The 25,799-nt window shown below is 38.3% G+C and overlaps 1 protein-coding gene across 1 annotated transcript in view; it reads right to left on the bottom strand.

Annotated features, from left to right (window-relative positions):
- LOC144433520 (cyanophycinase-like) overlaps window positions 1-25,799 on the bottom strand; it is a 27,927-nt gene extending 2,128 nt beyond the window's left edge. The window contains exons 1-6 of the mRNA XM_078121827.1: window positions 25,665-25,799; window positions 24,860-24,999; window positions 23,490-23,585; window positions 22,288-22,554; window positions 21,432-21,573; window positions 20,430-20,562 (exon numbers count right to left, since the gene is read on the bottom strand). Of these exons, the coding sequence (XP_077977953.1) occupies window positions 20,430-20,562; window positions 21,432-21,573; window positions 22,288-22,554; window positions 23,490-23,585; window positions 24,860-24,999; window positions 25,665-25,799 (913 nt within the window). The remainder of the gene's footprint in view (window positions 1-20,429; window positions 20,563-21,431; window positions 21,574-22,287; window positions 22,555-23,489; window positions 23,586-24,859; window positions 25,000-25,664) is intronic.

Genomic DNA, 25,799 nt, shown 5'->3' with positions numbered 1-25,799 from the left:
ATGATGGCCATGCTTACATGTAGGGTCTAACAATTAAATTATGACATGATGGCCATGCTTACATGCAGGGTCTAACAATTAAATCATGACATCGCCATTCTTCCATGTAGGGTCTAACAATTAAATCATGACATGATGGCCATGCTTACATGTAGGGTCTAACAATTAAATCATGACATGGTGGCCATGCTTACATGTAGGGCCTAACAATTAAATCATGACATGGTGGCCATGCTTACATGTAGGGCCTAACAATTAAATCATGACATGACCATGCTTACATGTAGGGTCTAACAATTAAATCATGACATGGCCATGCTTACATGTAGGGCCTAACAATTAAATCATGACATGACCATGCTTACATGTAGGGTCTAACAATTAAATCATGACATGGCCATGCTTACATGTAGGGCCTAACAATTAAACCATGACATGATGGCCATGCTTACATGTAGGGTCTAACAATTAAATCATGACATGACCATGCTTACATGTAGGGTCTAACAATTAAATCATGACATGGCCATGCTTACATGTAGGGCCTAACAATTAAATCATGACATGATGGCCATGCTTACATGTAGGGTCTAACAATTAAATCATGACACGATGGCCATGCTTACATGTAGGGTCTAACAATTAAATCATGACATGATGGCCATGCTTACATGTAGGGTCTAACAATTAAATCATGACATGATGGCCATGCTTACATGTAGGGCCTAACAATTAAATCATGACATGGCCATGCTTACATGTAGGGTCTAACAATTAAATTATGACATGGCCATGCTTACATGTAGGGTCTAACAATTAAATTATGACATGGCCATGCTTACATGTAGGGTCTAACAATTAAATCATGACATGATGACCATGCTTACATGTAGGGTCTAACAATTAAATTATGACATGGCCATGCTTACATGTAGGGTCTAATAATTAAATCATGACATGATGACCATGCTTACATGTAGGGTCTAACAATTAAATTATGACATGGCCATGCTTACATGTAGGGTCTAACAATTAAATTATGACATGATAGCCATGCTTACATGTAGGGTCTAACAATTAAATCATGACATGATGGCCATGCTTACATGTAGGGTCTAGCAATTAAATCATGACATGGTGGCCATACTTACATGTAGGGTCTAACAATTAAATCATGACATGATGGCCATGCTTACATGTAGGGTCTAACAATTAAATTATGACATGATGGCCATGCTTACATGTAGGGTCTAACAATTAAATTATGACATGATGGCCATGCTTACATGTAGGGCCTAACAATTAAATCATGACATGATAGCCATGCTTACATGCAGGGTCTAACAATTAAATTATGACATCGCCAGTCTTACATGTAGGGTCTAACAATTAAATCATGACATGATAGCCATGCTTACATGCAGGGTCTAACAATTAAATTATGACATCGCCAGTCTTACATGTAGGGTCTAACAATTAAATCATGACATGATGGCCATGCTTACATGTAGGGCCTAACAATTAAATCATGACATGATGGCCATGCTTACATGTAGGGTCTAACAATTAAATCATGACATGATGGCCATGCTTACATGTAGGGTCTAACAATTAAATCATGACATGATGGCCATGCTTACATGTACGGTCTAACAATTAAATTATGACATGATGGCCATGCTTACATGTAGGGCCTAACAATTAAATCATGACATGATGGCCATGCTTACATGTAGGGCCTAACAATTAAATCATGACATGATGGCCATGCTTACATGTAGGGCCTAACAATTAAATCATGACATGATGGCCATGCTTACATGTAGGGCCTAACAATTAAATCATGACATGATGGCCATGCTTACATGTAGGGCCTAACAATTAAATCATGACATGATGGCCATGCTTACATGTAGGGCCTAACAATTAAATCATGACATGATGGCCATGCTTACATGTAGGGTCTAACAATTAAATCATGACATGGCCATGCTTACATGTAGGGCCTAACAATTAAATCATGACATGGCCATGCTTACATGTAGGGTCTAACAATTAAATCATGACATGATAGCCATGCTTACATGTAGGGCCTAACAATTAAATCATGACATGATGGCCATGCTTACATGTAGGGTCTAACAATTAAATCATGACATCGCCAGTCTTACATGTAGGGTCTAACAATTAAATCATGACATGGCCATGCTTACATGTAGGGCCTAACAATTAAATCATGACATGATGGCCATGCTTACATGTACGGTCTAACAATTAAATTATGACATGATGGCCATGCTTACATGTAGGGTCTAACAATTAAATCATGACATGATGGCCATTCTTACATGTAGGGTCTAACAATTAAATTATGACATGATGGCCATACTTACATGTAGGGTCTAACAATTAAATCATGACATGGCCATGCTTACATGTAGGGCCTAACAATTAAATCATGACATGATGGCCATGCTTACATGTACGGTCTAACAATTAAATCATGACATGATGGCCATTCTTACATGTAGGGTCTAACAATTAAATTATGACATGATGGCCATACTTACATGTAGGGTCTAACAATTAAAACATGACATGATGGCCATGCTTACATGTAGGGTCTAACAATTAAATCATGACATGATGGCCATGCTTACATGTAGGGCCTAACAATTAAATCATGACATGATGGCCATGCTTACATGTAGGGCCTAACAATTAAATCATGACATGATGGCCATGCTTACATGTAGGGTCTAACAATTAAATCATGACATGATAGCCATGCTTACATGTAGGGTCTAACAATTAAATCATGACGTGATGGCCATGCTTACATGTAGGGTCTAACAATTAAATCATGACATGATAGCCATGCTTACATGTAGGGCCTAACAATTAAATCATGACATGATAGCCATGCTTACATGTAGGGTCTAACAATTAAATCATGACATGGCCATGCTTACATGTAGGGTCTAACAATTAAATCATGACATGATAGCCATGCTTACATGTAGGGCCTAACAATTAAATCATGACATGATGGCCATGCTTACATGTAGGGCCTAACAATTAAATCATGACATGATAGCCATGCTTACATGTAGGGTCTAACAATTAAATCATGACATGATAGCCATTTTTACATGTAGGGTCTAACAATTAAATCATGACGTGATGGCCATGCTTACATGTAGGGTCTAACAATTAAATCATGACATGATGGCCATACTTACATGTAGGGCCTAACAATTAAATCATGACATGGCCATGCTTACATGTAGGGCCTAACAATTAAATCATGACATGGCCATGCTTACATGTAGGGTCTAACAATTAAATTATGACATGGCCATGCTTACATGTAGGGTCTAACAATTAAATTATGACATGGCCATGCTTACATGTAGGGTCTAACAATTAAATCATGACATGATGACCATGCTTACATGTAGGGTCTAACAATTAAATTATGACATGGCCATGCTTACATGTAGGGTCTAATAATTAAATCATGACATGATGACCATGCTTACATGTAGGGTCTAATAATTAAATCATGACATGATGGCCATGCTTACATGTACGGTCTAACAATTAAATTATGACATGATAGCCATGCTTACATGTAGGGTCTAACAATTAAATCATGACATGATGGCCATGCTTACATGTAGGGTCTAACAATTAAATTATGGCATGATGGCCATGCTTACATGTAGGGTCTAACAATTAAATTATGACATGATGGCCATGCTTACATGTAGGGCCTAACAATTAAATCATGACATGATAGCCATGCTTACATGCAGGGTCTAACAATTAAATTATGACATCGCCAGTCTTACATGTAGGGTCTAACAATTAAATCATGACATGATAGCCATGCTTACATGCAGGGTCTAACAATTAAATTATGACATCGCCAGTCTTACATGTAGGGTCTAACAATTAAATCATGACATGATGGCCATGCTTACATGTAGGGCCTAACAATTAAATCATGACATGATGGCCATGCTTACATGTAGGGCCTAACAATTAAATTATGACATGATGGCCATGCTTACATGTAGGGCCTAACAATTAAATCATGACATGATGGCCATGCTTACATGTAGGGCCTAACAATTAAATCATGACATCGCCATGCTTACATGTAGGGCCTAACAATTAAATCATGACATGGTGGCCATGCTTACATGTAGGGCCTAACAATTAAATCATGACATGGCCATGCTTACATGTAGGGTCTAACAATTAAATCATGACATGATGGCCATGCTTACATGTACGGTCTAACAATTAAATCATGACATGATGGCCATTCTTACATGTAGGGCCTAACAATTAAATCATGACATGATGGCCATGCTTACATGTAGGGTCTAGCAATTAAATCATGACATGATGGCCATGCTTACATGTAGGGCCTAACAATTAAATCATGACATGATGGCCATGCTTACATGTAGGGCCTAACAATTAAATCATGACATGATGGCCATGCTTACATGTAGGGTCTAACAATTAAATCATGACATGGCCATGCTTACATGTAGGGCCTAACAATTAAATCATGACATGGCCATGCTTACATGTAGGGTCTAACAATTAAATTATGACATGATGGCCATGCTTACATGTAGGGCCTAACAATTAAATTATGACATGATGGCCATGCTTATATGTAGGGTCTAACAATTAAATCATGACATGATGGCCATACTTACATGTAGGGTCTAACAATTAAATCATGACATGATGGCCATGCTTACATGTAGGGCCTAACAATTAAATTATGACATGGTGGCCATGCTTACATGTAGGGTCTAACAATTAAATTATGACATGATGGCCATGCTTACATGTAGGGCCTAACAATTAAATCATGACATGATGGCCATGCTTACATGTAGGGTCTAACAATTAAATTGTGACATGATGGCCATGCTTACATGTAGGGCCTAACAATTAAATCATGACATGATGGCCATGCTTACATGTAGGGTCTAACAATTAAATCATGACATGGTGGCCATGCTTACATGTAGGGCCTAACAATTAAATCATGACATGGTGGCCATGCTTACATGTAGGGCCTAACAATTAAATCATGACATGATGGCCATGCTTACATGTAGGGTCTAACAATTAAATCATGACATGATGGCCATGCTTACATGTAGGGTCTAACAATTAAATCATGACATGATGGCCATGCTTACATGTAGGGTCTAACAATTAAATCATGACATGATGGCCATGCTTACATGTAGGGTCTAACAATTAAATCATGACATCGCCAGTCTTACATGTAGGGTCTAACAATTAAATCATGACATGGCCATGCTTACATGTAGGGCCTAACAATTAAATCATGACATGATGGCCATGCTTACATGTACGGTCTAACAATTAAATTATGACATGATGGCCATGCTTACATGTAGGGTCTAACAATTAAATCATGACATGATGGCCATTCTTACATGTAGGGTCTAACAATTAAATTATGACATGATGGCCATACTTACATGTAGGGTCTAACAATTAAATCATGACATGGCCATGCTTACATGTAGGGCCTAACAATTAAATCATGACATGATGGCCATGCTTACATGTACGGTCTAACAATTAAATCATGACATGATGGCCATTCTTACATGTAGGGTCTAACAATTAAATTATGACATGATGGCCATACTTACATGTAGGGTCTAACAATTAAATCATGACATGATGGCCATGCTTACATGTAGGGTCTAACAATTAAATCATGACATGATGGCCATGCTTACATGTAGGGCCTAACAATTAAATCATGACATGATGGCCATGCTTACATGTAGGGTCTAGCAATTAAATCATGACATGATGGCCATGCTTACATGTAGGGCCTAACAATTAAATCATGACATGATAGCCATGCTTACATGTAGGGCCTAACATTTAAATCATGACATGATGGCCATGCTTACATGTAGGGTCTAACAATTAAATCATGACATGATGGCCATGCTTACATGTAGGGTCTAGCAATTAAATCATGACATGATGGCCATGCTTACATGTAGGGTCTAACAATTAAATCATGACATGGTGGCCATGCTTACATGTAGGGCCTAATAATTAAATCATGACATGGTGGCCATGCTTACATGTAGGGCCTAACAATTAAATCATGACATGATGGCCATGCTTACATGTAGGGCCTAAGAATTAAATCATGACATGATGGCCATGCTTACATGTAGGGTCTAACAATTAAATCATGACATGATGGCCATGCTTACATGTAGGGTCTAACAATTAAATCATGACATGATGGCCATGCTTACATGTAGGGCCTAACAATTAAATCATGACATCGCCATGCTTACATGTAGGGCCTAACAATTAAATCATGACATGATGGCCATGCTTACATGTAGGGCCTAACAATTAAATCATGACATGATGGCCATGCTTACATGTAGGGCCTAACAATTAAATCATGACATGATGGCCATGCTTACATGTAGGGTCTAACAATTAAATCATGACATGATGGCCATGCTTACATGTAGGGTCTAACAATTAAATCATGACATGATGGCCATGCTTACATGTAGGGTCTAGCAATTAAATCATGACATGATGGCCATGCTTACATATAGGGTCTAACAATTAAATCATGACATGATAGCCATGCTTACATGTAGGGTCTAACAATTAAATTATGACATGATGGCCATGCTTACATGTAGGGTCTAACAATTAAATCATGACATGATAGCCATGCTTACATGTAGGGTCTAACAATTAAATTATGACATGATGGCCATGCTTACATGTAGGGCCTAACAATTAAATCATGACATGGCCATGCTTACATGTAGGGTCTAACAATTAAATTATGACATGGCCATGCTTACATGTAGGGTCTAACAATTAAATTATGACATGGCCATGCTTACATGTAGGGTCTAACAATTAAATCATGACATGATGACCATGCTTACATGTAGGGACTAACAATTAAATTATGACATGGCCATGCTTACATGTAGGGTCTAATAATTAAATCATGACATGATGACCATGCTTACATGTAGGGTCTAACAATTAAATCATGACATGATGGCCATGCTTACATGTACGGTCTAACAATTAAATTATGACATGATAGCCATGCTTACATGTAGGGTCTAACAATTAAATCATGACATGATGGCCATGCTTACATGTAGGGTCTAACAATTAAATTATGACATGATGGCCATGCTTACATGTAGGGTCTAACAATTAAATTATGACATGATGGCCATGCTTACATGTAGGGCCTAACAATTAAATCATGACATGATAGCCATGCTTACATGCAATGTCTAACAATTAAATTATGACATCGCCAGTCTTACATGTAGGGTCTAACAATTAAATCATGACATGATAGCCATGCTTACATGCAGGGTCTAACAATTAAATTATGACATCGCCAGTCTTACATGTAGGGTCTAACAATTAAATCATGACATGATGGCCATGCTTACATGTAGGGTCGAACAATTAAATCATGACATGATGGCCATGCTTACATGTAGGGCCTAACAATTAAATCATGACATGATGGCCATGCTTACATGTAGGGTCTAACAATTAAATCATGACATGATGGCCATGCTTACATGTAGGGCCTAACAATTAAATCATGACATGATGGCCATGCTTACATGTAGGGTCTAACAATTAAATCATGACATGATGGCCATGCTTACATGTAGGGTCTAACAATTAAATCATGACATGATGGCCATGCTTACATGTACGGTCTAACAATTAAATTATGACATGATGGCCATGCTTACATGTAGGGCTTAACAATTAAATCATGACATGATGGCCATGCTTACATGTACGGTCTAACAATTAAATCATGACATGATGGCCATGCTTACATGTAGGGCCTAACAATTAAATCATGACATGATGGCCATGCTTACATGTAGGTCCTAACAATTAAATCATGACATGATGGCCATGCTTACATGTAGGGCCTAACAATTAAATTATGACATGATGGCCATGCTTACATGTAGGGCCTAACAATTAAATCATGACATGATGGCCATGCTTACATGTAGGGCCTAACAATTAAATCATGACATGATGGCCATGCTTACATGTAGGGTCTAACAATTAAATCATGACATGGCCATGCTTACATGTAGGGCCTAACAATTAAATCATGACATGGCCATGCTTACATGTAGGGCCTAACAATTAAATCATGACATGATGGCCATGCTTACATGTAGGGTCTAACAATTAAATCATGACATCGCCAGTCTTACATGTAGGGTCTAACAATTAAATCATGACATGATAGCCATGCTTACATGCAGGGTCTAACAATTAAATTATGACATCGCCAGTCTTACATGTAGGGTCTAACAATTAAATCATGACATGATGGCCATGCTTACATGTAGGGTCTAACAATTAAATCATGACATGATGGCCATGCTTACATGTAGGGCCTAACAATTAAATCATGACATGATGGCCATGCTTACATGTAGGGTCTAACAATTAAATCATGACATGATGGCCATGCTTACATGTAGGGCCTAACAATTAAATCATGACATGATGGCCATGCTTACATGTAGGGTCTAACAATTAAATCATGACATGATGGCCATGCTTACATGTAGGGTCTAACAATTAAATCATGACATGATGGCCTTGCTTACATGTACGGTCTAACAATTAAATCATGACATGATGGCCATGCTTACATGTAGGGCCTAACAATTAAATCATGACATGATGGCCATGCTTACATGTAGGTCCTAACAATTAAATCATGACATGATGGCCATGCTTACATGTAGGGCCTAACAATTAAATCATGACATGATGGCCATGCTTACATGTAGGTCCTAACAATTAAATCATGACATGATGGCCATGCTTACATGTAGGGCCTAACAATTAAATTATGACATGATGGCCATGCTTACATGTAGGGCCTAACAATTAAATCATGACATGATGGCCATGCTTACATGTAGGGCCTAACAATTAAATCATGACATGATGGCCATGCTTACATGTAGGGTCTAACAATTAAATCATGACATGGCCATGCTTACATGTAGGGCCTAACAATTAAATCATGACATGGCCATGCTTACATGTAGGGCCTAACAATTAAATCATGACATGATGGCCATGCTTACATGTAGGGTCTAACAATTAAATCATGACATCGCCAGTCTTACATGTAGGGTCTAACAATTAAATCATGACATGGCCATGCTTACATGTAGGGCCTAACAATTAAATCATGACATGATGGCCATGCTTACATGTACGGTCTAACAATTAAATTATGACATGATGGCCATGCTTACATGTAGGGTCTAACAATTAAATCATGACATGATGGCCATTCTTACATGTAGGGTCTAACAATTAAATTATGACATGATGGCCATACTTACATGTAGGGTCTAACAATTAAATCATGACATGGCCATGCTTACATGTAGGGCCTAACAATTAAATCATGACATGATGGCCATGCTTACATGTACGGTCTAACAATTAAATCATGACATGATGGCCATTCTTACATGTAGGGTCTAACAATTAAATTATGACATGATGGCCATACTTACATGTAGGGTCTAACAATTAAATCATGACATGATGGCCATGCTTACACGTAGGGTCTAACAATTAAATCATGACATGATGGCCATGCTTACATGTAGGGCCTAACAATTAAATCATGACATGATGGCCATGCTTACATGTAGGGTCTAGCAATTAAATCATGACATGATGGCCATGCTTACATGTAGGGTCTAACAATTAAATCATGACATCGCCAGTCTTACATGTAGGGTCTAACAATTAAATCATGACATGGCCATGCTTACATGTAGAGCCTAACAATTAAATCATGACATGATGGCCATGCTTACATGTACAGTCTAACAATTAAATTATGACATGATGGCCATGCTTACATGTAGGGTCTAACAATTAAATCATGACATGATGGCCATTCTTACATGTAGGGTCTAACAATTAAATTATGACATGATGGCCATACTTACATGTAGGGTCTAACAATTAAATCATGACATGGCCATGCTTACATGTAGGGCCTAACAATTAAATCATGACATGATGGCCATGCTTACATGTACGGTCTAACAATTAAATCATGACATGATGGCCATTCTTACATGTAGGGTCTAACAATTAAATTATGACATGATGGCCATACTTACATGTAGGGTCTAACAATTAAATCATGACATGATGGCCATGCTTACACGTAGGGTCTAACAATTAAATCATGACATGATGGCCATGCTTACATGTAGGGCCTAACAATTAAATCATGACATGATGGCCATGCTTACATGTAGGGTCTAGCAATTAAATCATGACATGATGGCCATGCTTACATGTAGGGTCTAACAATTAAATCATGACATGATGGCCATGCTTACATGTAGGGTCTAACAATTAAATCATGACATGATGGCCATTCTTACATGTAGGGTCTAACAATTAAATCATGACATGATGGCCATGCTTACATGTAGGGCCTAACAATTAAATCATGACATGATGGCCATGCTTACATGTAGGGTCTAACAATTAAATTATGACATGATGGCCATGCTTACATGTAGGGCCTATCAATTAAATCATGACATGATGGCCATGCTTACATGTAGGGCCTAACAATTAAATCATGACATGATGGCCATGCTTACATGTAGGGCCTAACAATTAAATCATGACATGATGGCCATGCTTACATGTAGGGCCTAACAATTAAATCATGACATGATGGCCATGCTTACATGTAGGGCCTAACAATTAAATCATGACATGCTGGCCATGCTTACATGTAGGGCCTAACAATTAAATCATGACATGATGGCCATGCTTACATGTAGGGTCTAACAATTAAATCATGACATGATGGCCATGCTTACATGTAGGGCCTAACAATTAAATCATGACATGATGGCCATGCTTACATGTAGGGCCTAACAATTAAATCATGACATGATGGCCATGCTTACATGTAGGGTCTAACAATTAAATCATGACATGATGGCCATGCTTACATGTAGGGTCTAACAATTGAATCATGACATGATGGCCATGCTTACATGTAGGGTCTAGCAATTAAATCATGACATGGTGGCCATGCTTACATGTAGGGCCTAACAATTAAATCATGACATGGCCATGCTTACATGTAGGGCCTAACAATTAAATTATGACATGATGGCCATGCTTACATGTAGGGTCTAACAATTAAATCATGACATGATAGCCATGCTTACATGTAGGGTCTAACAATTAAATTATGACATGATGGCCATGCTTACATGTAGGGCCTAACAATTAAATCATGACATGATGGCCATGCTTACATGTAGGGCCTAACAATTAAATCATGACATGATGGCCATGCTTACATGTAGGGCCTAACAATTAAATCATGACATGATGGCCATGCTTACATGTAGGGCCTAACAATTAAATCATGACATGATGGCCATGCTTACATGTAGGGCCTAACAATTAAATCATGACATGATGGCCATGCTTACATGTAGGGTCTAACAATTAAATCATGACATGATGGCCATGCTTACATGTAGGGCCTAACAATTAAATCATGACATGATGGCCATGCTTACATGTAGGGCCTAACAATTAAATCATGACATGATGGCCATGCTTACATGTAGGGTCTAACAATTAAATCATGACATGATGGCCATGCTTACATGTAGGGTCTAACAATTGAATCATGACATGATGGCCATGCTTACATGTAGGGTCTAGCAATTAAATCATGACATGGTGGCCATGCTTACATGTAGGGCCTAACAATTAAATCATGACATGGCCATGCTTACATGTAGGGCCTAACAATTAAATCATGACATGATGGCCATGCTTACATGTAGGGTCTAACAATTAAATCATGACATGATAGCCATGCTTACATGTAGGGTCTAACAATTAAATTATGACATGATGGCCATGCTTACATGTAGGGCCTAACAATTAAATCATGACATGATGGCCATGCTTACATGTAGGGTCTAACAATTAAATCATGACATGGCCATGCTTACATGTAGGGTGTAACAATTAAATCATGACATGATGGCCATGCTTACATGTAGGGCCTAACAACTAAATCATGACATCGCCATGCTTACATGTAGGGCCTAACAATTAAATCATGACATGATGGCCATGCTTACATGTAGGGCCTAACAATTAAATCATGACATGATGGCCATGCTTACATGTAGGGCCTAACAATTAAATCATGACATGGTGGCCATGCTTACATGTAGGGTCTAACAATTAAATTATGACATCGCCATGCTTACATGTAGGGCTAACAATTAAATCATGACATGATGGCCATGCTTACATGTAGGGTCTAACAATTAAATCATGACATGATGGCCATGCTTACATGTAGGGCCTAACAATTAAATCATGACATGATGGCCATGCTTACATGTAGGGCCTAACAATTAAATCATGACATGATGGCCATGCTTACATGTAGGGCCTAACAATTAAATCATGACATGGTGGCCATGCTTACATGTAGGGCCTAACAATTAAATCATGACATGGTGGCCATGCTTACATGTAGGGTCTAACAATTAAATCATGACATGATGGCCATACTTACATGTAGTGTCTAACAATTAAATCATGACATGATGGCCATGCTTACATGTAGGGCCTAACAATTAAATCATGACATGATAGCCATGCTTACATGCAGGGTCTAACAATTAAATTATGACATCGCCAGTCTTACATGTAGGGTCTAACAATTAAATCATGGCATGGTGGTCATGCTTACATGTAGGGCCTAACAATTAAATCATGACATCGCCATGCTTACATGTAGGGTCTAACAATTAAATCATGACATGATGGCCATGCTTACATGTAGGGTCTAACAATTAAATCATGACATGGCCATGCTTACATGTAGGGTCTAACAATTAAATCATGACATGATGGCCATGCTTACATGTAGGGCCAAACAATGAAATCATGACATGATGGCCATGCTTACATGTAGGGTCTAACAATTAAATCATGACGTTATGGCCACGCTTACATGCAGGGTCTAACAATTAAATCATGACATGATGGCCATTCTTACATGTAGGGTCTAACAATTAAATCATGACATGATGGCCATGCTTACAGGTAGGGTATAACAATTAAATTATGACATGGCCATGCTTACATGTAGGGTCTAACAATTAAATTATGACATGGCCATGCTTACATGTAGGGCCTAACAATTAAATCATGACATGATGACCATGCTTACATGTAGGGTCTAACAATTAAATTATGACATGATAGCCATGCTTACATGTAGAGTCTAACAATTAAATCTTGACATGATGGCCATGCTTATATGTAGGGTCTAACAATTAAATCATGACATGATGGCCATACTTACATGTAGGGTCTAACAATTAAATCATGACATGATTGCCATGCTTACATGTAGGGTCTAACAATTAAATTATGACATGATAGCCATGCTTACATGTAGGGTCTAACAATTAAATCATGACATGATGGCCATGCTTACATGCGGCCTAACAATTAAATCATGACATGATGGCCATGCTTACATGTAGGGTCTAACAATTAAATCATGACATGATGGCCATGCTTACATGTAGGGTCTAACAATTAAATCATGACATGATGGCCATGCTTACATGTAGGGTCTAACAATTAAATCATGACATGATGGCCATGCTTACATGTAGGGTCTAACAATTAAATAATGACATGATGACCATGCTTACATGTAGGGTCTAACAATTAAATCATGACATCGCCATTCTTCCATGTAGGGTGTAACAATTAAATCATGACATGATTGCCATGCTTACATGTAGGGTCTAACAATTAAATCATGACATGATGGCCATGCTTACATGTAGGGCCTAACAACTAAATCATGACATGGTGGCCATGCTTACATGTAGGGTCTAACAATTAAATCATGACATGATGGCCATGCTTACATGTAGGGTCTAACAATTAAATCATGACATGATGGCCATGCTTACATGTAGGGTCTAACAATTAAATCATGACATGATGGCCATGCTTACATGTAGGGCCTAACAATTAAATCATGACATGATGGCCATGCTTACATGTAGGGCTTAACAATTAAATCATGACATGATGGCCATGCTTACATGTAGGGTCTAACAATTAAATTATGACGTGATGGCCATGCTTACATGTAGGGCCTAACAATTAAATCATGACGTGATGGCCATGCTTACATGTAGGGTCTAACAATTAAATTATGACGTGATGGCCATGCTTACATGTAGGGTCTAACAATTAAATCATGACATGATGGCCATGCTTACATGTAGGGCCTAACAATTAAATCATGACATGATGGCCATGCTTACATGTAGAGTCTAACAATTAAATCTTGACATGATGGCCATGCTTATATGTAGGGTCTAACAATTAAATCATGACATGATGGCCATACTTACATGTAGGGTCTAACAATTAAATCATGACATGATTGCCATGCTTACATGTAGGGTCTAACAATTAAATTATGACATGATAGCCATGCTTACATGTAGGGTCTAACAATTAAATCATGACATGATGGCCATGCTTACATGCGGCCTAACAATTAAATCATGACATGATGGCCATGCTTACATGTAGGGTCTAACAATTAAATCATGACATGATGGCCATGCTTACATGTAGGGTCTAACAATTAAATCATGACATGATGGCCATGCTTACATGTAGGGTCTAACAATTAAATCATGACATGATGGCCATGCTTACATGTAGGGTCTAACAATTAAATAATGACATGATGACCATGCTTACATGTAGGGTCTAACAATTAAATCATGACATCGCCATTCTTCCATGTAGGGTGTAACAATTAAATCATGACATGATTGCCATGCTTACATGTAGGGTCTAACAATTAAATCATGACATGATGGCCATGCTTACATGTAGGGCCTAACAACTAAATCATGACATGGTGGCCATGCTTACATGTAGGGTCTAACAATTAAATCATGACATGATGGCCATGCTTACATGTAGGGTCTAACAATTAAATCATGACATGATGGCCATGCTTACATGTAGGGTCTAACAATTAAATCATGACATGATGGCCATGCTTACATGTAGGGCCTAACAATTAAATCATGACATGATGGCCATGCTTACATGTAGGGCCTAACAATTAAATCATGACATGATGGCCATGCTTACATGTAGGGTCTAACAATTAAATTATGACGTGATGGCCATGCTTACATGTAGGGCCTAACAATTAAATCATGACATGATGGCCATGCTTACATGTAGGGTCTAACAATTAAATTATGACGTGATGGCCATGCTTACATGTAGGGTCTAACAATTAAATCATGACATGATGGCCATGCTTACATGTAGGGCCTAACAATTAAATCATGACATGATGGCCATGCTTACATGTAGGGCCTAACAATTAAATGATGACAAGATGGCCATGCTTACATGTAGGGTCTAACAATTAAATCATGACATGATGGCCATGCTTACATGTAGGGTCTAACAATTAAATCATGACAGGATGGCCATGCTTACATGTAGGGTCTAACAATTAAATAATGACATGATGACCATGCTTACATGTAGGGTCTAACAATTAAATCATGACATCGCCATTCTTCCATGTAGGGTGTAACAATTAAATCATGACATGATGGCCATGCTTACATGTAGGGCCTAACAACTAAATCATGACATGGTGGCCATGCTTACATGTAGGGTCTAACAATTAAATCATGACATGATGGCCATGCTTACATGTAGGGTCTAACAATTAAATCATGACATGATGGCCATGCTTACATGTAGGGTCTAACAATAAAATCATGACATGATGGCCATGCTTACATGTAGGGCCTAACAATTAAATCATGACATGATGGCCATGCTTACATGTAGGGCCTAACAATTAAATCATGACATGATGGCCATGCTTACATGTAGGGTCTAACAATTAAATTATGACGTGATGGCCATGCTTACATGTAGGGTCTAACAATTAAATCATGACATGATGGCCATGCTTACATGTAGGGCCTAACAATTAAATCATGACATGATGGCCATGCTTACATGTAGGGCCTAACAATTAAATCATGACATGATGGCCATGCTTACATGTAGGGTCTAACAATTAAATCATGACATGATGGCCATGCTTACATGTAGGGTCTAACAATTAAATTATGACATGATGGCCATACTTACATGTAGGGTCTAACAATTAAATCATGACGTGATGGCCATGCTTACATGTAGGGCCTAACAATTAAATCATGACATGATGGCAATGCTTACATGTAGGGTCTAACAATTAAATCATGACATGATGGCCATGCTTACATGTAGGGCCTAACAATTAAATCATGACATGATGGCCATGCTTACATGTAGGGTCTAACAATTAAATCATGACATGATGGCCATGCTTACATGTAGGGCCTAACAATTAAATCATGACATGATGGCCATGCTTACATGTAGGGCCTAACAATTAAATCATGACATGATGGCCATGCTTACATGTAGGGTCTAACAATTAAATCATGACACGATGGCCATGCTTACATGTAGGGTCTAACAATTAAATCATGACATGATGGCCATGCTTACATGTAGGGTCTAACAATTAAATCATGACATGATGGCCATGCTTACATGTAGGGTCTAACAATTAAATCATGACATGATGACCATGCTTACATGTAGGGTCTAACAATTAAATCATGACATCGCCATTCTTCCATGTAGGGTGTAACAATTAAATCATGACATGATTGCCATGCTTACATGTAGGGTCTAACAATTAAATCATGACATGATGGCCATGCTTACATGTAGGGCCTAACAACTAAATCATGACATGGTGGCCATGCTTACATGTAGGGTCTAACAATTAAATCATGACATGATGGCCATGCTTACATGTAGGGTCTAACAATTAAATCATGACATGATGGTCATGCTTACATGTAGGGTCTAACAATTAAATCTTGACATGATGGTCATGCTTACATGTAGGGCCTAACAATTAAATCATGACATGATGGCCATGCTTACATGTAGGGTCTAACAATTAAATCATGACATGATGGCCATGCTTACATGTAGGGTCTAACAATTAAATCATGACATGATAGCCATGCTTACATGTAGGGCCTAACAATTAAATCATGACATGATGGCCATGCTTACATGTAGGGTCTAACAATTAAATTATGACGTGATGGCCATGCTTACATGTAGGGTCTAACAATTAAATCATGACATGATGGCCATGCTTACATGTAGGGCCTAACAATTAAATCATGACATGATGGCCATGCTTACATGTAGGGCCTAACATTTAAATCATGACATGATGGCCATGCTTACATGTGGGGTCTAACAATTAAATCATGACATGATGGCCATGCTTACATGTAGGGTCTAACAATTAAATTATGACGTGATGGCCATGCTTACATGTAGGGTCTAACAATTAAATCATGACATGATGGCCATGCTTACATGTAGGGCCTAACAATTAAATCATGACATGATGGCCATGCTTACATGTAGGGTCTAACAATTAAATCATGACATGATGGCCATGCTTACATGTATGGCCTAACAATTAAATCATGACATGATGGCCATGCTTATATGTATGGTCTAACAATTAAATCATGACATGATGGCCATGCTTACATGTAGGGTCTAACAATTAAATTATGACATGATGGCCATGCTTACATGTAGGGTCTAACAATTAAATCATGACATGATGGCCATGCTTACATGTAGGGCCTAACAATTAAATCATGACATGATGGCCATGCTTACATGTAGGGTCTAACAATTAAATCATGACATGATGGCCATGCTTACATGTAGGGCCTAACAATTAAATCATGACATGATGGCCATGCTTACATGTAGGGCCTAACAACTAAATCATGACATGGTGGCCATGCTTACATGTAGGGTCTAACAATTAAATCATGACATGATGGCCATGCTTACATGTAGGGCCTAACAATTAAATCATGACATGATGGCCATGCTTACATGTAGGGCCTAACAATTAAATTATGACGTGATGGCCATGCTTACATGTAGGGCCTAACAATTAAATCATGACGTGATGGCCATGCTTACATGTAGGGCCTAACAATTAAATTATGACATGATGGCCATGCTTACATGTAGGGCCTAACAATTAAATCATGACATGATGGCCATGCTTACATGTAGGGCCTAACAATTAAATCATGACATGATGGCCATGCTTACATGTAGGGCCTAACAATTAAATCATGACATGATGGCCATGCTTACATGTAGGGTCTAACAATTAAATCATGACATGATGGCCATGCTTACATGTAGGGCCTAACAATTAAATCATGACATGATGGCCATGCTTACATGTAGGGCCTAACAATTAAATCATGACATGATGGCCATGCTTACATGTAGGGCCTAACAATTAAATTATGACATGATGGCCATGCTTACATGTAGGGTCTAACAATTAAATCATGACATGATGGCCATGCTTACATGTAGGGCCTAACAATTAAATCATGACATGATGGCCATGCTTACATGTAGGGCCTAACAATTAAATCATGACATGATGGCCATGCTTACATGTAGGGCCTAACAATTAAATCATGACATGATGGCCATGCTTACATGTAGGGTCTAACAATTAAATCATGACATGATGGCCATGCTTACATGTAGGGCCTAACAATTAAATCATGACATGATGGCCATGCTTACATGTAGGGCCTAACAATTAAATCATGACATGATGGCCATGCTTACATGTAGGGCCTAACAATTAAATCATGACATGATGGCCATGCTTACATGTAGGGTCTAACAATTAAATCATGACATGATGGCCATGCTTACATGTAGGGCCTAACAATTAAATCATGACATGATGGCCATGCTTACATGTAGGGCCTAACAATTAAATCATGACATGATGGCCATGCTTACATGTAGGGCCTAACAATTAAATCATGACATGATGGCCATGCTTACATGTACGGTCTAACAATTAAATTATGACATGATGGCCATGCTTACATGTAGGGTCTAGCAATTAAATCATGACATGATGGCCATGCTTACATGTAGGGCCTAACAATTAAATCATGACATGATGGCCATGCTTACATGTACGGTCTAACAATTAAATCATGACATGATGGCCATGCTTACATGTAGGGCCTAACAATTAAATCATGACATGATGGCCATGCTTACATGTACGGTCTAACAATTAAATTATGACATGATGGCCATGCTTACATGTAGGTCCTAACAATTAAATCATGACATGATGGCCATGCTTACATGTAGGGCCTAACAATTAAATCATGACATGATGGCCATGCTTACATGTACGGTCTAGCAATTAAATCATGACATGATGGCCATGCTTACATGTAGGGCCTAACAATTAAATCATGACATGATGGCCATGCTTACATGTACGGTCTAACAATTAAATTATGACATGATGGCCATGCTTACATGTAGGTCCTAACAATTAAATCATGACATGATGACCATGCTTACATGTAGGGTCTAACAATTAAATCATGACATGATGGCCATGCTTACATGTAGGGCCTAACAATTAAATCATGACATGATGGCCATGCTTACATGTAGGGCCTAACAATTAAATCATGACATGATGGCCATGCTTACATGTAGGGTCTAACAATTAAATCATGACATGATGGCCATGCTTACATGTAGGGTCTAACAATTAAATCATGACATGATGGCCATGCTTACATGTAGGGCCTAACAATTAAATCATGACATGATGGCCATGCTTACATGTAGGGTCTAACAATTAAATTATGACATGATGGCCATGCTTACATGTAGGGCCTAACAATTAAATCATGACATGATGGCCATGCTTACATGTAGGGTGTAACAATTGCCCCAGGAGACATTATAACAATCTGAGTCTATAAATTCCTATTTTAAATTATCGTCAAAATTTTTCAATTTCAATTTTTAATTTATTTAATTTCTGTCTTAAATTTACCATATGGAAATCTATGAATTACTATGACCCTAATTACCATCCCTAAGTTATGTAAACATATTTTTCTTCACGATCAGAATAGTATTTGAGATCAACATATACAGGTTATATTGTGATTATGCATTAAAATATTCATCTTTTACATCATTACCTCCGATAAAATCATACTCGTCCTTCTCTGTGATATAATGAGTGTTGACATATCTGATGTTGAAATCATTTGGATTTGTTCCAATGACTGCATTGTATAATTCCGCAATAAAAACTCCATGTTCACCTATGGCCTGTTTGATGGAGATAAAAATAACTAGATTTAAACAGAATTCCTCCCGTAAGGGAATCACTAATTATACAAATAACTCATTTAACTAAAAAAAACTATGGTAACAGGCTTTGTTTTTGGACAAGAGTGCTTTCTTCAAATTATATGGAATTTGAAGAGTGCATGATACTGTTTAATTACTCATTATTCAAAATACGTGCATCAACAAATTTTATAGGACAAATGTATATGTTGTTATGTTTAACGAATGTACTAAATTATATTGAAATTGAAGTATGCAGTCTTAACACACACACACACACACACACACACACACACACACACACATACATACACACACACACGGACGGACGGACGGACATATGACAGACACACAGACAGACATCCCCCTTTTAATACCTCCCGTACCCTGACGGTAAAAATGAAAACATTCTGATCTAGATACCTGAAACCTCACAATAAATACCATGGTTCGTTGATACTCTATAAAATTATATTCAAATAGCAAAACAATATGAATATGAATATATAAACAGAATTTACCTATCGATTTAAGGTCGTATATACAGAATGAATTACGTACAGGGACCTACAGACGATTGTTAACTGGTGAGAAATAATATGGCCAATTCAAAAACACAATTGATAACAGCTAAATGAACAACAATGATACAATTATATAAATAGTCGTAAAACTACTAGCCTCTTTACGGCAACAGATGTCCGTCAGCAGAAAAAATGTCCGCTGGCTTGCGAGAATGAATTAGTGAGAAAAACATTTTGATAAAGTAGGCAGAATCAACAAATTTAAAGTAAAGAAGTTATTATTTAGAACTTAGTTGAATGTTTGCCTAAAGTAAAAACACCTACCACACCACGCTGACTGTTCGTTCCTACACCATAAATGACTAAAGCTGTATTTTCGTCCATGCCAATGCCAAGCATTGTACCACGAGACTGATCTTTGGTGTCAGCTAATAGGCGTATAAGTCTGCCCTCTCTACCACGCTCACTGGAATGAATATAAAAATAAAGATGTCCTCACTTTGAACATTGGTAAATTTTCAAACAGGCATGGAATGTTGAATAGGGGTTACTGTTCAGTTACGGTTCAAGTCCTTTAACATCCGCGCCTCGGGGGAGGGGGCAACTGCCATAAATGGCTATCAGGGAAGGGGTCCGCGGCGCAAGAGGGCCCCTTTTAATATCCTTTGGCACGAGGTGGGTTATAAGTTTCATATTAAAACTTCAAAGTATTTCTTTAGGATATCAAAATCAGCTGAGTTTTATCCTCTCCACGATTGTACAACCAATGTATCAACATAATATTTGAAATAACAATACAGACATTAAGCTTTGGCATGAGAAAATGTGTGATATGACAACACTTTGAGTTAATTGGATGTCGGCGGACAGAGATATGAAGGCAGACACAAACACATATAGCCGTTGAAATACTTGTATAAGTATTATATCGATGTTTACATTTATTTTGGCAAAGTCACAAGCAGAAAGTTTGCAAATCACGATACACGATGAACGTCCTCCTATGGTATGAATTCGGATATAGTCCATAGAGACATAAATGAAAATATATCCAAACCCCCTTTTCGCGCCTCCTATTTTCTCCTCACCCCTCCCCCTCCTCCCTCCCCGCTATAAATTCTGTCCATTCCTCTAATTCTATGAACCATATCATGTAGTCGCTTATTATCGTGTACTTTACCTGAAGTGAGAGTCAAGGATGACCTTATCAATCATACCGAGGCCACCATCTTGGTCGTATGTTAGCCCATCAAGTGGATCATCAGGGTGTATGTCGCATGCACATGCCCCGTTCACGAGACCCGACCAGCTGAGACCTCCAGTTACCATAACAGAGGAACTCATACACGCTGTCCCGGCACTCGTTCCCCCTACTACGGCACCAGCATCGTATTCCTCTTTTATCGCAACTAGGGCAGGTGAATCCACGCGATTTTCAAGAAAGAAGCTGAATTAATGGGTAGCAACAGAAACGAAAAAAAATAATCATTTACCAAACTTAAAAAATAAGGCAGGATGCAACATACAATTTTATATGATGTTTATTTGTATCACTCCCTGTATTAAAAAAGTTAAGTACACATTTAATTAACGTGTGCAAGAAGTGTGATGATAGTGAAGTGATCTATTGTACTGTCACATCTAATAATTGAATATCACGTAGGCGTAGGTAATCATTGAATATCACGTACATTTGTAGGTAATCATTGAATATCACGTAGGTAATCATTGAATATCACGTAGGTAATAAGTCTGTGTGATCAATTTCCCTGAAAATTATTATCAATGCCTTGTTATAATTATTAGCAGATATCACAAATTAAATATGACAGGACATCATACAATATGGTATGGTGGGGTGGGGGTGGGGTATGGTTTGTGGTGTGGGTGGGATGGCATGGCATGACATAGTGTGGTATTTCGTGGCATGGTGGTGTATATATGGCATGTTGGTGAGGTGGGGTGGGGCATTGCAGGGCATGGTACGGCACGGTACGATACGATATGGAATGGTATGGTATGGTATGGTATGGTATAGTATGGTATAGAATGGTATGGTATGCCCTAGTCTAAAGTTTGGATTGCAAAGTGACCTTAATGTCATCAATCCCATAATGTCAGAAAGTCGCATTTTCAGACTTTTAAATAAGTGCTTGAGTTTGACTTAAAGTCACTCACAGTCCTCGGAGCTTCGCATATATGACTAAAACTTGGGTTGTTTTGTGTGTACTGATGTCTACTGCATAATATTTGTACTCGAATATCCCTGTACTGTGCGCCATCATCGATCAAATATGGTTAACCTTTCATTGATGTGTTAGTGTGACGCTCCGTATTAACGCCCCCAGGACTGTGATATAGTCTAGAGTTTCACTAAGTTACCTTTCTACAACACGAGATTGGTCACCTCCACCGAAGAAAAACCCTGTCTGTTGGTGAATGTTAGCCACTACATCTGGATCACTGTTCATCTCCTTACTAGAGGAAAATAGAGTGAAACAAAAAGACACTTAAAATTTTCACGGGCAAAGTATGATTTAAATGGGATTTTGAGGAGGGGATATAAGTTCAGTAGACGAGAAACATGGTACTGTGGTAGACATGATGAAATATTGATGGGCAATAATGATTACAGTAGTAAATCAAACGTGATATCTAACGAGAGGGGAAGGAAACGAGAAGTCAGGAATAGAGGGAGGGAGTTCGGAGGAGGAGGTAAGTAAGAAAGATGGCGATGATAAAAAATGGAGCAGAAAAGTGAAAAGAAGAGAAGGAAAGAGACGAGAAGAGCATGTACTTTGCAAAATTGTTCACTTCATTTACCTACCATATATTTAATTATGAGGCAGTCAATGGCCAAGCGAATGTGTGTGTCTGCCAAAATATATCTGTATAAGTTAATGTGTAGGTAACATATCCATACAGTTGTATAATAATGTATTGAGAGTAAAATTTGGGTATTGAAGACAATTTTCATGTACTCTATGGCTTCCGATAATGTGTATGGTTTGAAATGTTATACCACTGAATGGCCTCCTACATGTCCTTATTTTCAAAAAATTGCCTACCGTGGGAGGGGGACACCTCCTCCCACCCCCTCCCACTAGCTATCACGGGGGTGCCGTTTCTGCCCAGAATTAAGATTCAAAAAGAAAACTCTGCTGGCTAAGTTTTTCCAATTACAGGTTACAGCCCAATGAGAGACCTTTTTTCACAAAGCCCACATCTATTTGACAATGTAAAGAAATCTCTCCACATGTTATGTATGCTATGGACGCTGAAGTTGATTTCCACTGTTAGTTTACAGTGTGTCATGTAGTGTACCATACTGTACATCTCTGAAGTGGAGGGTGGGGGGTAATATATAATTTCATATTAAAATATGTGCAGTCGGGGGCCCGGGAGGGGGGGGGGGCACTACGAAAATTCTTGGGTTCATTTCGGGGGGGGGGGGGGGGGGTTATGAATTTTTTTTAGAGCGCGAAGGGGGCTGCGAATTTTTTTTGACCAAAATAATTTCTCTCCAGCCCCCCCCCCCCCCCCCCCCCCCGCCGTAAATTCTGACTCCAGCCTTATTTTAAGAAATAATTCAACTCATCTGTGTTTTATATTAAGTTGTGAACACATTGGTAATTCAAGTAATGCATGTAATAATAAAAACAGGTACAACATCATCCTGTCTGGGTTAGCATCATGTGGAGCGGATTGAAAATCAGAAAAAGAACGACGGTCAGCGAACATATGAGCCTTACCTGTCCACCGTTACAGGCACCCAATAGGCACTAGCTGCACCATACTTGTTTACGAACTGGTCTTCATAGTACAACCAACTATCCCATGGATCGGCTGAAGCTGCTGTAACCACACCGATCCTAGCAACACCTTGGCCTCCCTGTCGAATAGACATGACACAATGCACGATCACAAGATAAAAACACCAACACAAAACACAGACATCAAAAGTGTACATGTGAAGCGAGTGTTTTCTTCAGAAGCTCGACTCCAACAATTGGCTGTATAAGTGTACATGTATGTCAAACAAAAAACATTTCGACAACATCATTCTTCGACACAGGTATTCATGTGAACGATAGGATGACTGGAACGACGGAGACTATCTTTTCTCTTTTTATTCATTTTCGCTGAGGATTTCCCTTTCCTTGACAAACAGCAACAATTGTCCCAAGTGACGTAAGTTCATGTTCATAGTCTGTACATAACCCTTTTTCACCCAACAATCTTGACAACTCTGAATACGGACAAATCAGAAGCTTCGTTACATTAGGATTTTAACAGCACAGCTAAACGGAATAACTAATTTTTAAGTTTTGTGTCGGTCAGATCCAAACGTAAACAATGCACATTTAACTCGACAACTAACTCCTTATACTGATAAAGACTATTTGTTGCTATGATGTTTCCATAAAGTGCGTTTGTCCCCCTCCAAGAATAACTGTTACTTCTGGAATATCCCAAGCAAACGTCATCCGCCATTTTTTAACCTAGGACAGAGTGGTTACCCTCGAATCTCAACATGCACGCCGGCCAAGTACTCACCGCTAAATTAACAACTTCATTCCAAATAGCGTCATTAGTGTCGGAGAGTCCACCACCAACCATGACCAAGTTTTTCTGGCCATAGCTGAAGGTCGCTGTCATAAGGAGAAATGTCACTACATGTAATAACTTCAT

The sequence above is a fragment of the Glandiceps talaboti genome, chromosome 4 (genome assembly GCF_964340395.1).
Source record: "Glandiceps talaboti chromosome 4, keGlaTala1.1, whole genome shotgun sequence".
Taxonomy (NCBI): domain Eukaryota; kingdom Metazoa; phylum Hemichordata; class Enteropneusta; family Spengelidae; genus Glandiceps; species Glandiceps talaboti.
Note: the sequence above shows the minus strand (reverse complement) of the source record. Positions and strands in the feature narration are given on the sequence as shown.